This window comes from Sturnus vulgaris, chromosome 21 (genome assembly GCF_052056855.1).
Source record: "Sturnus vulgaris isolate bStuVul1 chromosome 21, bStuVul1.hap1, whole genome shotgun sequence".
Classification (NCBI taxonomy): domain Eukaryota; kingdom Metazoa; phylum Chordata; class Aves; order Passeriformes; family Sturnidae; genus Sturnus; species Sturnus vulgaris.
In genome coordinates this window covers 812,996-831,983 of record NC_142263.1, presented here as the reverse complement: position 1 = coordinate 831,983, position 18,988 = coordinate 812,996, and the positions used below count along the sequence as shown (strand labels likewise).

Here is an 18,988-nt window from a genome sequence, read left to right as displayed (position 1 = left end):
CAGCCCTGGCTGCAAAGCTCAGGCCTGGCTCCAGTGAGATGTGGACATGGTTAACTAATGTCATCTAGGAAACACCTGCAGAAATCATATCCAGAGCAGTGGCAGCAAAGTTTCTGCTGTGTATAAAAGCACATGGAAAATTACTTCAGCAAATGAAAGTTATAAGATATTTAAAGAAAACTCAGCACTGTATGCAGAGAACTAAGTAGCACAAAATGAAAAATTTGTACTGAATTCTCTGCTACTTTTAACTTGGAAAAAGATCATTCATTTTAGGCAATAAAAAGTATCCTCTAAATCGTTAATGCATTAATTACTACTTGAATTTATAGCAAGTTTTAATATTTTTTAAATGGCATTAATCCTACTTTGTTCTAAATCTGATGAGTTTTTAGTACCAATAACAACAGATACACAAGCATTTGACCTGTATTCTCCAACCCATTGGATTCCAAGTTAACATTACTTATGCAAGCCTACTCACCCCTGCCAGACATTTTTCCAGTGTATTCAAGATAATCAGCTGAGATAGATATAAATTCTTTTCAGCAGTTTCTCCAAATATTCTCTAGAAGTAGAAAGGATATGGATTCATCTGAGACACAGATATTTGACTTGTAATGCATGCAAGTGAAGCAGCAAAGTGGCACAGTAAATTATGGCTCCATTACTGCTCTGGTTTGGAGTTTAGACATAAAGCCAGGAAAAATCAGATTAATACAGGAATTAAAACCTTATCAGTAAAGAAATATCTCTGTCCAGTCTGCAATGCCAAATGCAATAAGGAGCACACAGCCCCAGCAAAGTGAGACTGGAGGTGCCCTGCAGCCCCTCACCTGCAGCAGGCCCAGCAGCTGCTCAGAAATGAGAACTGCAGGTTCCACCCTCAGAACCTGCCGTGGTGCCATGGCTGCTGACTCTTCTCCAGTTCCTACAGGCGTGGGTGGAAGGCAGGACTCCCTCGGGTGGCTCAGCCAGCACCAGTCCTGTGCCCAGAGCAGGCACTGGCTCCAGCAGTGTCAAAGCAGCAAAATCAAGCAGGAGAGGCTGGGCCAGAAGCACACTGGCACAGCTGCCCCCAGCCCCTCCAGAGTCACCCAGAGAAGCTCACTGACCCCAGGGGAGGGGGGCCTCACCTGGGCCAGCCTGCAGCTGAGCCTCTGAAAACAACAGAAAACACTGACTGTCCCCTGTTTGCCTCAGCTACAGAAATCCTTCCCAGTTATTGCTGATTCCCACTGAAGCTCAGACCATACAAACAATCACACTTGGTCCTCAGGGCAAATGTTGGCTTTTGAACTGACACTTTTAGCTGGGTCCTTCCTCTCAAAATCTGTGTATCACACATACAAACTTCTTGTAACTCTACAGTCTTCTCATTTATCAGCCAATCATCTTGCACATCAACATGTTCCCTCATGCCTGTAGAGCTCAATTAAAATAAATTCTCTCTCCAAAGGGATTACAGGTAGCTTTAAGCAGCCTAAAGTCCCTAGCAGCAGGACAGCCTATTTTCCCATTTTGTCAGTCCTCTGTAGTTCCAGCAGAGGCACAACCCTGTACAACTGACAGCCAAGGGCTCACTCCAAAGAATGTCTCTAAAACCATAAAAAAAGTACTGCCAGAGCTGGCCAGTTCTGTTACCTGTTTGGGGAGGTTCTAAATGATCCCAAATTACATGGATTCAAAACTCAGTGAACTAAATTGTTCTCATGACAAAGGTTCTGACTGAAACTCACCTGGTTGTTAACAAATACATCTATTTTACATACACAGACACACAGTAAAACATCCAAGCAGTCTGGAAAATTCAAATAGCCCAAATTTTAAATCCTTTCCCTGCCCCAAAATCTCAATGCCCTTCTGTGGAACATTGCTCTGATGGATGCTGCTGGTCAACTTCAGAATAGAAAATAAGTGTAAAAGGCAGCAACAATATGACCAAATTTCAAGTAATTCTCTGCAGATTGTACAATACAAATAAATAACAACTATTTGAAAAAGATCACCAAACAATGCAAAGTTAGAAAACTTACCATATTATTAACATTTTTTAAGATATTGGTGAGACCACTGATGACCAGGGAAAACTTGTACTTGGAAATGTTGATGAGACATTCCTTGTTGTGCTCCGTGCTGACTTTGGTGTGGGTATTCTGCTGGCAAGCCTTTATTGGAAGCTACAAGAGAGAACTGTTATAAGCTTTTTCATTGAAATTTAGAGCTTTAAAGATGGGTTTAAAACTTATGACAGCACAAACCACCTTGAAAAACATTCTACAAGACAACAGTGAATGCGTTATTTCATCTTCTCTACATTCATCTTTCCATTAATTATAATCTATAAAACCAAGTGCTTAAGTTCACCTGTTCCTTTTTCAGAACTGAAACTAAACCTCTATTTTGTGATGAATTTTCTACAACCTGATTGTCAAAGCAGTCAAAAGGAGCAGAAAAATAAAATACAGAATTCCAAGAAAAGATTCTTTATTTTAAAAAGAGGCTTATTAAAGACCAATAACACCACAAACACCCCCAGTGATGGATTTCAGCCTCAAACATGCTTGCAGCACCTGTGAGCCCCACGTTACCTGTCCCTGCCCAACAGCCAGTGGTAAAAACTAGACCTGAAATCCATCTTTTCCCAGGAAGAGAAGATGCAGAGGGACTGCACAGCCCCGAGATGTTCCTGCTGGCTTTGTGAACACTGGGCACTTTGTTTCCTGCTGTACCCAAATTCTTCAGGGGTCACAAACCAGTCACTTCCAGGCACACACCCACTCCCCCTGCCTGCTCCAGCTGCCACTTCTGGGACACCACTCTTCACAAACAGTGGTTTACACAGGACTTTTTTAAAAGCAAACAAATATAGGAGCATTTATGCCATTTGCATTATAAAGTGTGACCTTGTAATTCTCTATCCAAAGAAGCTTGAATTGCTACTACAAGTTTTAACCAATTTTGACCAGAATTGTGGATAAAGGTGTATTCTGAAAGACAGCAATAGCTCAATGGAATTGACATGGTGTAATATTTGTGCATTAGGAAAGATGATCAGAGAGAATTGAAGAGGGGGCAAAGGAAGGATTCCAAGGTATTACAATCAGCTTCACAGCTACAAAGTGCCTGGGGAGGCACCTGCCAGGCTGGGGGCTCTGCAAGGGTACCCTCCCCACCTGCAGCCACCTGACACCACTGCCTGCTGGGGAAAGTCCAAACACCCACATTTAAAATGCAAGATGAATGGTACTGAAGAAGCCCAGCTTGGAGCACTTTAGTCCAGGAGCTCTGAAAGCAGTGTGCCTGAGGCAGCCTGTGCCTGGCAGGGAAAGGGCACTGCCACCCTGGCTGCTCTGATGCCACGGGGTGCCTCCCTGTCTGTACGAGCTGAGCTTTGCTCTGGGGTCAAGCTCAGTTCCTTTGGTACCATGGACTGGGATCTCGATGGACACTGCCTGGGTCCTTCCTAAGAGAATGGCTCTCTGTGAATGAGGAGATGGGCCAGGCACTCCAGATCAGCCTGGAGCAGCAGCAGATCCAGAGGGGCACAGCTCACAGCCCAGAGGGGCACAGCTCACAGCCCAGAGGGGCACAGCTCACAGCCCAGAGGGGCAGCAGGTCCCAGCAGGTCCCTGAGGTGCACACCTAGCTCATTGCCACCCAAATCTGTGACTCCCTGGCACTTCGGGCTGCAGTGCTTTACAGCAGCACCAGGCACTCCCATGTGCTCGTTTTACCCCTGCAAAAGCAGAATAAACAGCATTTATGACTCAAGCTTTGTTTTCACTGTCAGATGTTATTTTTACAATACATTTTTGGAAGTCATTGGTGGATGATAGATACATTTAATTTAAAATTTCACTATTGCTAGTACTTTTTATTTGAATGTTCAAGTATCTGTGCTGACAGCAGCAGCAAAGCTCGATACCACTGAGTGCTAAAACACTTGAGAAGAGCCTCTCAAAGAAACTGTGTCATAGATCCAGTTCTGTGTGCTCCCATGCCAGAGAAACATCACATTACACACTTCTGGAGCTTCCTGCCACAACAGCCACTACAACAAGGTCACCTAGAAGTAAAACTGCTTTTTATACTACCATTTAAAATAAGAAACCATACAAAAAGGAAATATTAGCACTGTTATTTTGGGGTTTTTTATTTCTCAGCTCTTTTCTTTGTGCACTCTGACATGCTGGAACATTTTATTTCCCCTCACAGAATGCAGCGCCAGTGCTGAGTGACTAAAGAGAATCTACTTTACTTCTCTACAAATATCCATTAATCTAAACATTGGGGGGGAAAAAAAGCTGAAACGTTACTTTCATTGACTTTGATTTTATTTTAGAAAAAAAGAAATACTGACAAATGGTTTCCTGTAGAGCTATTTGAATTAGAAACAAAAATTAGAGCACAAAGCTTAAATATAACTGAGGCTTCAAACTGAGCACATGGCTGCTCTGAGCTCACCCCAGTGCAGCAGGGGGACAGGCAGCACTGCCAGGGGCTGGAGCTGCACTGGGGGGGCACAGCCCACACCCCCCTCACCCCAATGCAGCCTGGCTGCTCCTTCTGGGGCCAAATGAGCCACACAGGGCAGGCAGCAATGGTCTCCAATTTGCCTTATTTCATGTACTGACAAAGATAAAATAGGCAGATGAAATCTGGAACCTTTACAGCGACCAAATTGTAAGTCTTTGAGATGGAGAAAGAAAAAAGAGATTCACTGTGTTTGGGATTTTTTTTTACTTTTATCCAAAACCGTTCAGTTTAAGGAATCCTGCCTTGGTCATAGATACTAATTATTTAGAAAAATGGGTGTTTTTCATGCCTGTGAAGTGATTAGCACCTGTTTCAGGTATTCTCTAGTCTGATGCAAGAAGGTCCAATCTTTTGTTAAATGAACATGAACATTGGTTTGGAACTACCACCACCGACAGGCATGAGTGTCTGTAAGTTGTGCAAAAAAAGAAAATCTACACTGAGCCAAGGATTTTGCTTTATCACTTGTAATTAATGAGCATAAAGTTAAATCATCTCTATTTAGTCCACACTTAACAATCTGGAGAAACACACATCTAGGAAAAAGTCCCTAGTGCTGTCCTTAACAGCCCCCAAATCCACCTCAGTTCATCCTTCCAAACAATTTCTTGGAGCTTTTCAGCAGACCCAAAGACACAGGTACTGGTGACAGAAAATCCCCCCAGCACCAGCACTGTCAGAACCAGACACAAATCCCTCAAAATCAACAGGCACCTTCCTCCCCTCTGGGTCCCTGGAAAGAACCTCACAGCTCAGCCTTCCCAAATACACACAACTTCCCAAAGTGTTATGCAGGTTGCTGTAAAAATAAAGCATTGTCAGAAGGTGAACTGAAGTTGGTGCTGTGACCAAACGTGTATTTATTTACATCCTGCCAGCACAAACACTGTGTTAGGTGAGGAAGGGCCATGGATCACCTGGGCACTCACTGCAGCCAGGTGACACCTGTGGCACTGGGCATGTCCCTCCGTGTCCGTGGGCTCCAGCACAGGGACAGCCCTGGGGGAGGACACAGGGACAGCCCTGGGGGAGGACACAGGGACAGCCCTGGGGGGACACTGCCAGCACAACACAGGCAACACCTCACAGTACATCCCATTACTTGGAGTGATTTCCTAACAAGCCACCAGGAAAACCAGAGCTGGTAACTGCAAGCACTGCTTTTGCAGGTCTCTGATCCTGCACAGATTTCAAACACTGTGGAGAAAAACCAACAGGACAAGGGAGTATTTGCTTTAATTTAATACCTTTTAATTAAAGGGAGAATGGAACATTACTACTGACTTCCAGTTTTCATACACTTTTTTAATTGAGAGCCATCATACCTCATGAACTGCAAATGGGAAGCTAAACCAAAATCCTCATAACAAAAGTGTTCCTTCTTTTAAAGCATATCAGAATCACAGGATTAATGTTGGAAGAGACGTCTGAGATCACTGAGTCCAAGCTGGGACTGATCCCCACCTTGTCACCAGCACGGAGCACTGAGTGCCACCTCCAGTCATTCCTTGGACACTTCCAGGGACGGGCACTCTACCACAGTAACCACTTACATGGCCACAAGTTTGTAAAGGACTCATACTTTTTATTACATCTGATCGTTTTAAACCAATCTAGATGGAAATGGTTTGGGCAGTCAGACTCCTCCAACTATGCTCACAACTACTCCAGTGCTGTGCCAGCCTTCCTGTGATTTCACGTTGTAACTCACTTAAAGCACTATGAAAACACAACACGTAAAACTGGAAGTGAATACTTCCATAGGAAAAACAAAATTTCATTTTCCAAAGACTATGTCTGAAATCACAGGGGATTCCACAAATTTCCAGGCTCTTTGTGCTACTGCAGTCTAATTTTATCCTGCTCACCCCAAGTTTTGAAAAATACACTAACTAGTACTGCATGCAGGCTCTGCTGAGTGCTGTTCCCACGCTCTCTGTCAGTGTGGTCTCACTTCTGCAGCAGCTGGAGCCTGGGGGCAGCCCCAGGACAGTCCTGCAGCAGGTGAGGCCTCACTGGAGCACAGGGCAGGGCTGGCAGAAGCTCCAGGGATTTATTCTGTGAGCCAGGCACTGGTTAATTCACAAAACTCTGCCTGCCAGTCGCTCCAGGCCCACAGAATTGTACACACAAAAGCAGATTTTGGTTAAAGCAGCATTTATAACAATAAACAAGAGCAGACCAGAGCAGACTGGTTTGCCCTGATTTCCCTTGTTTTCAATACCAATTAGCATCCTCTCAGCTTGCTGTTTCATCTTTCCTAAAATGAATTCAAGCACTCAGCAAATGAATGAAAAGCCTGTCTACATCTGTAAATTTGGAGGAAAGACGGTTATACTTTCCTTCTTTGCAAAGGAAGGAAGAAACCCTGGAAAAGTTTGTCTTCCCCTGCACAGAAAAACCACAACACAACGGACCTGAGCTGCTCTTCTCCCCCTCCTCACTCACTCTGACATGCCAAGAAAGGGCTCCTGGTGCTCACTCCACAGGTCCTGCACTCAGGCACACACAGGATGCAAACCCTCACGGCTGCATGAACACCACTGAAATGATGGGCACATATTCAGTATATTTTGATAAGACACCATGACTGTGACTGACAGTGATGTACTCGATGCATATTGTCACTGTAGCTCCACTATTTCAGCATCTCAGGAATCAGAACAGCTTCCTTCCTATCCAGAGAGGAACTCCTCCCCTACACCTATCCATAATCATGCCATAAAAAGTACAGAAAATAATTCTGTTCTAAGAAGTTTGTAACTCCTAACAGATGCTGGCAAGCCCAATTCCACAACATACACCACAGAGAAGAGGAGAAAGCCAAGGGCCTTTTAACACCAGTACATCAAGAAATATTTTCTTGCATTATTGGGAGTATAATCAATCCTATGTTTTCTAAGCTTATGGAAAAAATGATCTATGACTCAAGAGAAGGGGGAGAATAGGGTAACTATGCAAATATATCTATAATGTATTGCAAAAATCTGCCTCATTATAATGTCAAAAAACAAAGTTTGATATTCTCCTCTTCAAAATAAACTTGATATAAATACAAAAAGAAACAGCATGTTTTTCTTGCACCAGGCCACATCTTCCCACAGGGTGCTGAAGCCCAGCAGCACTGAGGGACAGATGCAGCACAGGAACATGGCTCAGTCTGGAGAACCAGCTCCACCTTTTTGATGGATTGACACCAAGCAGGGTCTCACAGAGCTGGGCCTCCTGTGACACAAAGACTGCACTCACAGTGTGGCAAAATGAGCCAGACAACACAGGACCTGATCACTGAGCCTCAAGGGAGCTAGCACACAGAAGGAAAGCACCTTGGGAGTAGGGATGGAGAGTAAGCACTGAGCTTAGCCCCACTGAGAGTCACCCACCTAATCCCAGTAAGCACTTCCCTGCTGCTGGATCAGAGAAATATAAAGTCTAAGGCCAAGAAATCCCTCCTCCTTCCATTCAGAAAATCCTTCTCCAAACTACTAGCGCTGACTTTTGCACAAGGAGATGTAAATATCCATCACTGCAATAGGAACCAGTAGCTGGAACCCCCTCCCCACGCCCCAGAGCCGTGCTCGAGGGGCTGGGGACGGGACCGCACACCGACATCGCCCCTGCACCGGGGGCACGGCCAGCACCGCCGCTGCAGCGCCTCCAGCCCTCCTTAACCTCGCTCTCCAGCCTTTCCCTCCCTTCTGGAGAGCCAGATGATGTAAAGCAAGGACGTGAATTTCACAGGAATGTCCACGGAAAGCGGAGACACTTTGGGAGAGGCGGGGGAGCAGCAGCGAGGGGGAGCCAGGCCCCTCCTCACGGCACAAGGACGGATGCGCCGCACCTGGAGCGGCGGGCCCGGGCAGCGGCGGGACCCCCGCGCGGCGGCAGCGCCGGGCTGCGGAGCGGAGGGGCAGCGCCGGCCCCGCCCCGGGCCCGCCCGGCACAAAGGGCGCCGGGCCCCGGGGCCTCGGCCCCGGTACGGGCGGGGGGCGGCAGAAGCGGCGCTGCCACGGCCGCCCCCGCCCGGGGAGCGGGGCCGCTTCCCCCGCCGCGCGCCCCCGGCCCTCCCCGCGGCCCGGCGAGGGGGACGCGCCGCCGCCCCCGCTACCTGCTCGTCGAAGCGGTTCACCACGGCCTGCACCCACTCCACGGGCTTGTGCGCCGCCATGTCCCCCCGCCGCCGCCCGCCCGGGGAGCGCCGGCTGCGCGCGGGCGGTGTCGGTGTCGCGGGCCCTCAGCGCGCGGGGCCCGCCATGACACCTCACCGGAAGCGGGAGCGCGCGCCGCCCCCGCCGCCGCGCCCGCCGCGCCAGGGGCACACCGAGCCCCGCACTGCGCCTGCGCGCCGCCCCCGCCCGCGCGCTCCTGCGCGTGCGCAGCGCCTGCGCCGGGAGGGGCCGGGCGGGAGCGGGGCGGGGCTCGGTGTGGGCGGGGCTCGGTGTGGGCGGGGCCTGGCGGGGCGGTGGCCGCGGGGGCGGGGCCTGGCGGGGCGGGGCAGGAACGCCCATGTCCCGTTCCCGAGCCCGGACCGGCGCTCCCGGCGCTCCCGGCGCTCCGGAGCACGGCCAGCCCCAGCTCTGCCCCGGGAGTCACCCACAGCCGCCACAGCCGCCGCCGCCCCGCTCCTCCCGGCCGGGACGTGCCCGCAGCACCTCCCGGGACCATCTCCGCGCCCCTTGCGGACGGGACCCTTGGCCGATGATTTTATTCCCCCTCCGGCCGCTGTGCGTGACGGATCACCCATCTCAGGCTGGAACGCACAGCTGTATTTAACCTTTCGAACATAACCCCGGTTATTTCTTTCAATTAACTTATTCTGTTACGTTCCAAGTCTTCACTGCAGAGCTCTGACAGTAGCTACAGATCCGAGTGTGGCACCTTCGTGCCCAGCCTGGTCACACCGGCCCCAGCCAACTGTTTACACGGTGACTCAGAAAAGTAGGATACACACAAATAAACATCCACTTCCACTTTCCTTCTTGGGAATGTTAATTTGTTTTCCTTCTGGTTAGACAGAAGCACAAAATAATGTTCTTTCATACTAGAGTCACGTTGAAATTCTGATGATATAAATAAAGACGCAGATTGAGGAGAGGGCTCTGGAACAGTGGATTTCAAATTGGCAGAAGAAGTGGAGAATCAAACGGAATTTCTGGCCCCCACTCAGTCAGGGCCTTGATGTGACTCAGAGACTCTTGCTGTTATCACAGCACATAGGAATTATTACCAGCAACAGCAATATCAAATTTATCCTGAGTTAACTTTCCTTGTAAATAATGAGCAATAAAAATCCTGTAATTGGGATTTACAGGACAAACAGTTCCACTGCATTCTAGCATCAAATCCGGGAACTTCGGTGACAGCAAATTTTTGAAGAGCAGATGTTTTATAAAAAGATGAAAATCAATTGCAAATATTTCATTTAAGAAAACAAACCAATTAGTTGGTTGAAGATTAAGGCTTTGTCACAGGGAGTGCAAAGGCAGAGAACACAAAGCACTAACACCAAACGCAGAGATGAACACAAAACACCCACGGGTTCAGTGGAGCAGAGCCCTTGCCCAGGATGGTTTATTAATTCACAATTAAGCCCCAGGGCTGGCTCTCCCTGCTGGAGGCAGAACTGACCCCACTGAGCCCTTCTTGTCACTTCTCCTTTTCCAACTGTTTATGTATTTGACCCCTCAGTGTCCCACAGCAGTCAGGCAGCAATAATCTCCACTGAAGGCAATCCAGCCACAATCTTCACAGGGATCTCTACGTTCTGCCAAAATCTAAACAATAATAATTCATGTAGGGGCAGGAAAGGGCTTCAGCTGACTGATACGGTTGTGAAAAACATGTCCCAAAATGCCAGAAAGAAATCAGGGTGATATGATTAGATCAGAGAGAAGCATCCTGGGAACTCCTGACTGAGGTAGAAAAGGACAGGCTATTTCTTTTTTCAGAATGTACTAAACAAAACAAACAGTGCTTCTTCCTGCTTCTGGCAGTGTTTTTCCCAAAGCAAATCTGTTCCCTAAAAGCAAACATGATTTGCTGTAGTATTCCCAGATTTAGACACAGGGGTTGAATGACGATGTTGGAAATTCTCACAGTGCTCTCCCAAACTCTTAGAAAAATTTCAGCCAGTACTCAGACTGGAGGCCCATTCTCCCATGCTGTTCCCAAAACCCCCACGATATCTCTCCAATTCATTTTTGTGCCAGACCCTGCCTGTGGGTCCATGACCCCCCCAATTGTGCCCTCCCCAGGCAGAGGCAGGACAGTCTGTAACCATTGTTGGAGAATCAACCATCCCAAGCTCCCCAGCTCCTGATAACTCTGAGTTGTGGCACCATTTCTTCTTTGGCAGCTCTTGCCAACCTCCTGCTTGTGGATTTTTAAGGACACATTAGCAAGAGCTTTTTTATGCACTTCCTTGAACTTCTCTGAAAACTAAAATGAAGAATTGCAGCCTGAGGCATCCACAGAGTGTTGTCAGGTTTTGGTGTGAATGCCAATGACTTTTCCTCACTAAAAATTTCCCATTGTGGCTGTCAAAGTGGCACTAGTGGTAGGAGTCACATGGCACAGGGAAGTCCCTGCCATCCTCTATTCCCTCTCAGCAGAGGTTTAGAGCTTGAACAGCCAAGCCATAAAGTGTGAGTTGGAAATTTATCTATGTGGGAAGAATTCCCCTCGTGAAATTTCCAGCCAAAAATGCCCCTTGAATCACTTCCTTGGAGGTATTCTGGCACTTCTGCATTTTGCCTGCGTCAGAGGATGAGGAGGCAGATGAGAAGGTCGAGGCATAAGCAGGAAACGACCTGGCCAGGTCTGCGGGAAAAGCCCCAGGGAATTCTCAGCTCACACTTTGTCCTTGCTGGGAGTGAAGGTGCTGATCCTGTGCCATAGATACCATCAGTTAACAGCCCCACCTCCAACAAAGGCCCCTTCAAAGGGAGAAGCCCTGTAGCATTTTCTCCCTTTCTGGTGCATTTTATCCTTTCAGATCCAGTTAATTTCTGAACATCACCTACACTGATCCAGGAGACCTGGGCCTCTCTGGCATTACACCTGAACTGGCTCTTGGAGGTGAAACCTCTCTTGGCTCCTTGCCAGAGAACATGAATTTTTATTTTTTTCCCTCTCACGTCTTTGTTTTCTGCATTTTGTGTTTTCAACTAAAATTATTTATTTATTAACCTTTTTTCCTTCTGAGTCCCTGAAGCCTCTGTTTCATCCTTTGATTTTTTTCTCTCCATTCCTCCCATCCCAGTTTCTCATTTTCACCAGCATTTGTCAAACACTCCAGCCATGGCTCAAACATGCTGAGTGACACTTTTCAATTTCTATTCATCAGCTTTGCTCCAGAAACCTCCCATCCCTTGTGGGAGCAATCCTCTGTAAGGCACGGGTTTGATCCCAGCTCCTGATGGACGGGGTGTCCCTGTGGGGATTTGTGCCAAACCGACCATCGGGGTCACAAATATTTCCCTCCTGTTCTTAAGAGAAGCCAAACAAACCAACCTAAGTAAGGGAGGAAGGAAGGGAGGAAGGAAAGGATGTGCCAAGTTTTAGTAAGAGGTGATTTAACCTTCCCAGCTCCAAAGCCTCACCGGCGGCCGGGGCCGAGGAGAGCCCGGAGCCTCCCCGGCAGAGCTGAGCTCTCCCCGGCGGGACCCCGAGCGCTCCCCGCGGCTCCGGGACTCTGCGTTTGTCCATCAGAGGGCATGAGAGGCCAATAAACCTCCTCGGGCTCGACTGTCCGAGCCGCCATCCCGGCTCGTGCTCTTTCTTCCGGGAAGGGTTTTACTGATTTACCCCGCACAAGGGTATATACTGCTAAACGTCAAGAAACCTTTTCTTAAGAGTAAACCACGGATTTTCCTTTGTGTTCTCTGCTTCCCAGTTCCTCCCTGACTGCAACAGGATCTGTCAAATAGGAACAGAGCCAGCAAATGATCTGACTAGATTAATGGTAATCACAGAATGATGGATTATGCTCCAGAGAAATTAGAGATTCTGTACAAAATAGTCACATTGGAACTTTTATCCCAGAAAGTCCAGTCATCAAAGGATCATTCAAATTGTAGCACGATGTTTCACACAATCAATTCTAAAAGCAAATATTTCTGTTCCAGTAGAAATCTCATTTGGATGCAAAACACCAGGAGTTTAATCCCTGGTACTTGATAAAAGAGATATTCTATTATCAAGGCCTCATAAGAGCTCAGATATTCTAATTGCACTTAATGGAACAGAATATTTTCTGCAATGGAGGCTGATGCCGTGCAGGGAAAGGGACACAGCCCTGTCAGTGTCTGCCCGTTTGCCTTGGAGCTATAAACAAGCTCTTTGTGAGCCCCAGTCGAAGTTTGTTTGATCACAATCACCCCCAGTGTGTGTGTTCGTGTTCTAAAGACTTCAGCAGAATGAGATCATTTTGTGTATCTACTTTTCCCTGGTGAGTAATGCCATCCCCACACACGACAGTCATTGAAGAGGTTAAGTTACTTAAATACTATAAAGCAGTATTTTAATTGTTCTGGATGACTAATCAGTTCAGCCTAGATTAGAACATTGCCCCAAAGGATAATTCGAGGTTATCACTTCCTCTCCCTGACATTTTGTTTCCTTTCGGTTTATCACACCCCAGGGTCAGCAAGAGGAGCGTTCAGTTTGTTCCTCGTCTCTATCTCCTCTGCATGCTGCAGTGGTTCCACTGTAAGCAATGCAGAATTCTCCATAAAATCACATGAAACTTGTCTGAGTGCTTGTCTCCAGAAATCCGTCCAGTACCCCATGATCAGCTCCCAAAGGCTGCTCAGACCCAAGCAAGGAGTGCCAGGGAATGCCCATCACTCAGGGGACCTGTAGAATTAAATCCAGTCTCAATTTGCACAATACAGGACTGGGCCTGACACTTTTCCCCCTGACACTATATAAAAACCTGGGCAAGTCCCATCCAGCTCAGTGGCATTATTTCTCAGTTAGATCAGCTGATTTTAGACCATAATCACACGGTCTGGGACCAGGATTTAGGGTCAGTACCATCAGCACATCCATCACAAGTGGCCTTTGCTGCAGCACTCCTGACCAGGGGGCTGGGGGCACAAATGGGATTTCCTGACACTGGTGGAGTCCGTGGTTAGCAAAGACCTGCAGGATTCACACGTGGGACACCTGGACTTTATTTCAACTTACTTTATACACGGATGCACTGGGGAGAAAAGCCACAGGAGCAGCTTGGCCATCAGAGATTACCTTTCCTTCCTGCTCTGTCTTCTTAAGTACTCAGGTTAGGGGAGGCACTGATGAGGGAAAGGAATTGGCTGATGGAAACGTCAGGCTTTAAGAATTGGGAGAATGTCAAGACCAGAATTGAGCTCTCTGCTTCTTAAACAACCTCTGTGTAAGCCTCGTGTCAGCCTGTATGAATTTATGAATATAAAGGCTCTTTGTTACTGAAGAGTTTTCCCCAACTGCTGCTCAGTTTCCTCCCCATGACTCATGCCATTAGCTGATGCTGCCCTATTTAATTGCAACTGCTGCTTAAGCCCACACAAGCTTTTCTAAAATAAAACCTTAAAAAAACCTTAAAAAGGCTTACTTGCAGTAGATATCCAGCAGTTTGGATGGATGGCACATGGCAACATCCTTTGGATAAAACGTGTGCTGGTTTGCAGGGCTTCCAAATAATGCTGAGCAGCACAGAGGCCTTGGCCATGGTGTCTTTGAGCTGCTGTTAAATGGAGCTGGGAACTGGGGATAAAGCTTATCCTGGAGCCATGCCCCTCTTGTGAACACCACGGTTACATTTGCACCTTCCTGGGGAGCTCTCAGCTGGAATCCACACACAGATCCAGTCTTTGTTTTATTTTTTGAATTCTCTGGCCACATGGGCAATGGCAATGTTGAAGAATCACATTGCTGCCCATTAATAATTCTCCTTGCCCTAAACCTGAACCTGACCCTTTAAGGACTCATTAACCTGCTTTGCATTTTTGGACTCGTTTTTCATCATGGGTGTGATTTTGCAGTGCTGCAGGTCCAAGGATTTCCCAAATATCATCATGTGACTTAAAAGCAGCAGCGAAACAAAGGCACCACCTCTGCCTTACTTGCAGTCATAACAGGCATTAAGAAACAGCAAGAAAGCATTCCAGAGCTGCAGAGGGCAGGGAAAAACGCCAAGCTGTCTCAGAGTATGCAGTATGACAGGAAAAGCCAGCTCCAACAGAAAGAAGGCAAGAGGGCAACGCTTCCAGGCTCAGCAAGGGAGGAAAGGAAAAGGTTACAGCTGTGTAGCACACGAGCTTCCTCCAGCTAAATCGTGTAATGGAATTGCACTTAAAATATTTTCTTGTGTTAAACTGGCAAGATTCAAGTGGTCAATTTATCTTTTACTTCCATATATGGATCTCAAATAAAAAGAAGAAAATTTCACCTTTTTTTGACAGAGTCATGGCTGAACTTCAAATGCAGCCCAAAAAAGGGCCTGGATTGAGCCATGTGGGAGCTGGAAGGCTTTGACCCAGGAGCATGGAAGGAACTCCAAGTAATTTAAAGATTAGAAGCCACACATAGATTGAGTGTGAGTAAGTCTGCCTGATCTCCACGTGGTGGCTTTATCACCTTGCACCCGAGTTGTGTAACTCTGCTACAGACACGCAGGGACTCATCAGGGCTCCCAGTGCATCCCAGCCCCTGGAAGTTAGTGCTGCTCAGGCACTGATGGGAAAGCAACCCCATCCCTGCAACCTGAGAAGATGGAACAGCAAAATTCGGGAGGGGGAGCAGCAGCCTCCCCAAAACTGGGCTCTTCCCTGGACACTGCCCCTGCCCAGAGCCCCAGGCTCAGCTGACCTGACTGCAGCAGGATGCAGCCTCAGAGCACGGCTGCAGTTGCCTTGCCTGGCAGGTCTGGCAGGAATGTGCTCTCTGTGCCGTGTCTTTAGTTCCCAGCAGCCTTTTCCCAGTGACCAGAGCATTCCCAGGGCCATTCCCAGTGTTCAGCTGACTTGACACCCCATGTTCAGCCAGCCAGGAGTCCCTTTGTTCTGCTGCTGATCCCTGTGTCCGTAGGTCTGAGCACGTCCAGCTCACCCCCCATTTATGACATCTGGCAGAAAGGGAAATTATGCTCCCCCAAATCCTGCTTTGTTTTAGTGGGGAACCTATTAATCTTATTTGTACACACTTTGTGTACAATCTGTGCCTTCAGGAGAGCTATAATGAGAGTATAACCAGAAATCTCATCAGCCTCTTTTGGGAAACACTGATAAACACATCAGAGTGGGCCCCAGTGAGCCTGGGTCCTACCTGTGCCCACACTGCCCACACAGCCTGCACAAGGGACTTGTTAGCTACCAACTGCTGCATTTTCAGTGCTAGTGGCAACACTGAGCTTTTACTTTCCCTGCTACAGAGGCTGCTGGGATAATGGAGCCCATAATTACATCCAGCCACTCGTTAGGGCTCAAATTACAAAACCGGATTTCTGTGCCAGACCTTCAGGAAGTAAGCCATGGAAGGAATCTCACAAATAACCTGCAATTACGTTAATGCAGAGGGCAGGGCCTTCCCTTAAGAGCTCTCAGACTCACTGGAGTGACCCTGGCTGGCTGATCGGGGCCAGACGTGCAGTGGAGAGAAAGGTGATACATTACAGAGGAGGTGAATTACACAGGCACAGCCCTGGTGCCTCTGTGCCCAGGGATGTTTAGGAATAGACATAAAGAAGCAAAGCCTGTGGTGTGGGGCAGTCCAACAGTGGGGTCTGTGCTGCTGTGGCTTATTCCTTTCCCCTGTGCTCACATAAGGGGTGACACACGGGGTGTCAGCACAAAGGGCTCCACACCAGCCTCACCCTGCTCACACTGGGCAAGCACAGCCATCCTTCCTCAGGGCACTACAGAAGGGAAGAGTCTGTGTTCTCTCCTCCTGTTTACAGCATTTTTACAACCCAAAAATGGGGGCTAGGAGAAATCTGCTTGTCCAACCTCCACTTTCAGTGAATGTCCATTTCTCTCAGATCCTGCACCTCCTCCACAGCCCTCTGCATGTGCTCCCTGTACCAACAGGGCTGGACACAAGCCACCCAAATATTTTCAAGCTCAGTTCAACACCAGCTCAGGCCCACCTCGAGCTGTTTGATGTGTGAGCAAACACTCTTTATCTACAAGCAACCTGCTCTTTCCCAACTCCCCGCAGCAGGAATGCAGCCTCGGCTGTTTCCAGGCAGAAGCTGTCACACACAGCCCTGCAATTCCCCAGCATGCTGACTTCTTCTGTCCTGGTTATTTTATTGGTCTGCTCTACAGAATGTGGGGAGTCTATCCCATTTGTTTTTCCTATTAAATGCAACCTGTTTTTCTATACATTGAATTTATAGATGATTTATTGACATTTTCCCTGACACCCTTCATGCCGTTGATTTCCCCTCTGTTTGAGCAATCCTGATAGTCCAATGCCAAAACATTTTTAAAACAAAACAAAACAAAACAACCAAAAATTTTCTTTCCATTGTGAACCATTGCAACCACTGTAAAGTTCTGCCCTGGGTCAGATTTTCTTTTTTTTTTAAAAGGTAAATATTTCATATTAACACAAAAGCATTTGGGTTTGGAACAATTCAGAACATTCTCTGCTGTCTTGTGATCTGTACACTCAGAGCTGGCCCAGGCACAGCCCTTTTTCTGACTTGTTATGTGACTGCTTTGAATTCCTCTGGTCTTACAGCAGCTCCCCAATCCCAGGCTGTTTTGGCCAAAGCCTGATGGGACCAGGAGAATTGAGCACTCAGCTCCTCAGTCCTTGCAGAGCTTCCTTCTCCCCTGTCCTTGTTCAGGACAGCTCAAAACTCTCAGTGTCACTTCAGCCATCTGGGATAAGACCTCTTGTACCCTCAGAGGGTAAATTTAGCACAGATATTTCTGAAAGCAGCTCCCTTACAAGGCACCCGTGGCTGGCTTATAGAGAAGGGATGGTTTGAATCTACAAGGAATAACCCCAAACTTCTGTCTCTGTTATTTCAGTGCAGCTACTCATCATGGAAGCACTGAATTCCCCACATACACTGAGCCATCTGCTCTATTTATTATACCCAAAGACGAGCTCCAAAAATTACAAAATCCCAATGCGACCAAAAGAACGCAGAGAAAAAATTCCCGTAGTCTGATATTCCATCTGTGCAGCTTTTCCACTGCACACTCTTTTAGCAGATCTTTACAAATTAACCTCTTAAGTACCAGATGTACATCAATTTAGAATCATCTAAAACTCTTCACAAGAAGCAGTGGTAAATAAGTCACAGAGCAATGGACAAAAGGGGAGAGAGAAATGGCAGCCCAGGATTCCAGGAAGGGAGGCAGCCTTATCTGGTGCCTGTGGGAAAATCACACAGTTATGCTCCTGGCTGCTCCATGATGACCCTGAGAAAGTGCCTCATCCCCCTGTTCCTCCTCCCAGCTGCTGTTTGCCTTGTCTGTTTAGACTGCAAACTGTCCAGGGCCACAGTGCTGCCAATGCTGCTCGTGTGGCACAAACAACAGGTACCTGAAATGAAGCAACAGCTGAAACAGTGCCAGGCCCAGCAGCACCTCATGGCAGAACAGCTGCAGCAAGGGGGGCAGGAGACACCCAGGGGCAAAGACTGCTGAGAGTTTTGAGAATGAATTTACAGACCAAGAGCTGGCAAAGCCTCCTATGCAAGGTCTCATGCACCCTACCAGCTCCTTGCAGGGCTGGGCTCTTTCTTCACTTGTATATTGAATTTTTTAACCCTATAGCTTGGGGATGGCTGTCACATGGACCTCCCTAGGATCACAGAATCCCAGAATGTCATGAATTGGAAGGAGCCCACAAGGATCATTGAAATTCAACTCCTGGCAGCACTTTCCTGTCTCAATCTTCTGCTGCTCACCATTCACTTCACTGCAAGCCCTTTCCCTCCTCAACCTTCTTTGCCACCTCCTCCTTTCTTCCATTCTGCTTTTTCCTTTCACCTTCTCTTCTGCCTCCACAACCTGAGGCTGAACTTTCTCCATCCCCAGGAGGTTCTTAAAACAAACAGGAGCTTGTGAATTATTAACAGTGTAGACTAAAAATAGAATAATTTTTAATGGCAAGCACTATTGCACAGATGACCTACCTTGGACTTAAGTGTGACTGGTCCTAACTGTTCCTAATTTTCCAGGAGTGCTTTACAGAATGAGAGCTGTGAGGAGGAGGAACATAACTTGTAGGCCTTAAAAAGAGAAGACAAAGCAAAGGAAATGGGTAGAACTGAATTCACTGTGGCAGAATACAGGAATGGGAAATCAGCAGATCCTGGTGCTCCAGCAGCCTGGGGGAAAACTCCATAGCTTGGATCCCTGAAGGTATTTCCAGGACAGGCAAAAAGGACTTTTCACTTGTGAAAGCTTATTGCAGTGAGCAAAGATTTGATGGAGAAAGATGGCAC

At 47.6% G+C, this 18,988-nt stretch overlaps 1 protein-coding gene across 2 annotated transcripts in view; it reads right to left on the bottom strand.

The window, feature by feature from the left end:
* NF1 (neurofibromin 1) overlaps positions 1 to 8,772 on the bottom strand; it is a 71,338-nt gene extending 62,566 nt beyond the window's left edge. For both annotated transcript variants that reach the window (XM_014881132.2, XM_014881133.2), the window contains exons 1-3: positions 8,648 to 8,772; positions 2,037 to 2,180; positions 485 to 568 (exon numbers count right to left, since the gene is read on the bottom strand). In XM_014881132.2, the coding sequence (XP_014736618.2) occupies positions 485 to 568; positions 2,037 to 2,180; positions 8,648 to 8,707 (288 nt within the window). In that variant the 5' untranslated portion in view covers positions 8,708 to 8,772. The remainder of the gene's footprint in view (positions 1 to 484; positions 569 to 2,036; positions 2,181 to 8,647) is intronic.
* Positions 8,773 to 18,988: the final 10,216 nt, after the last annotated feature.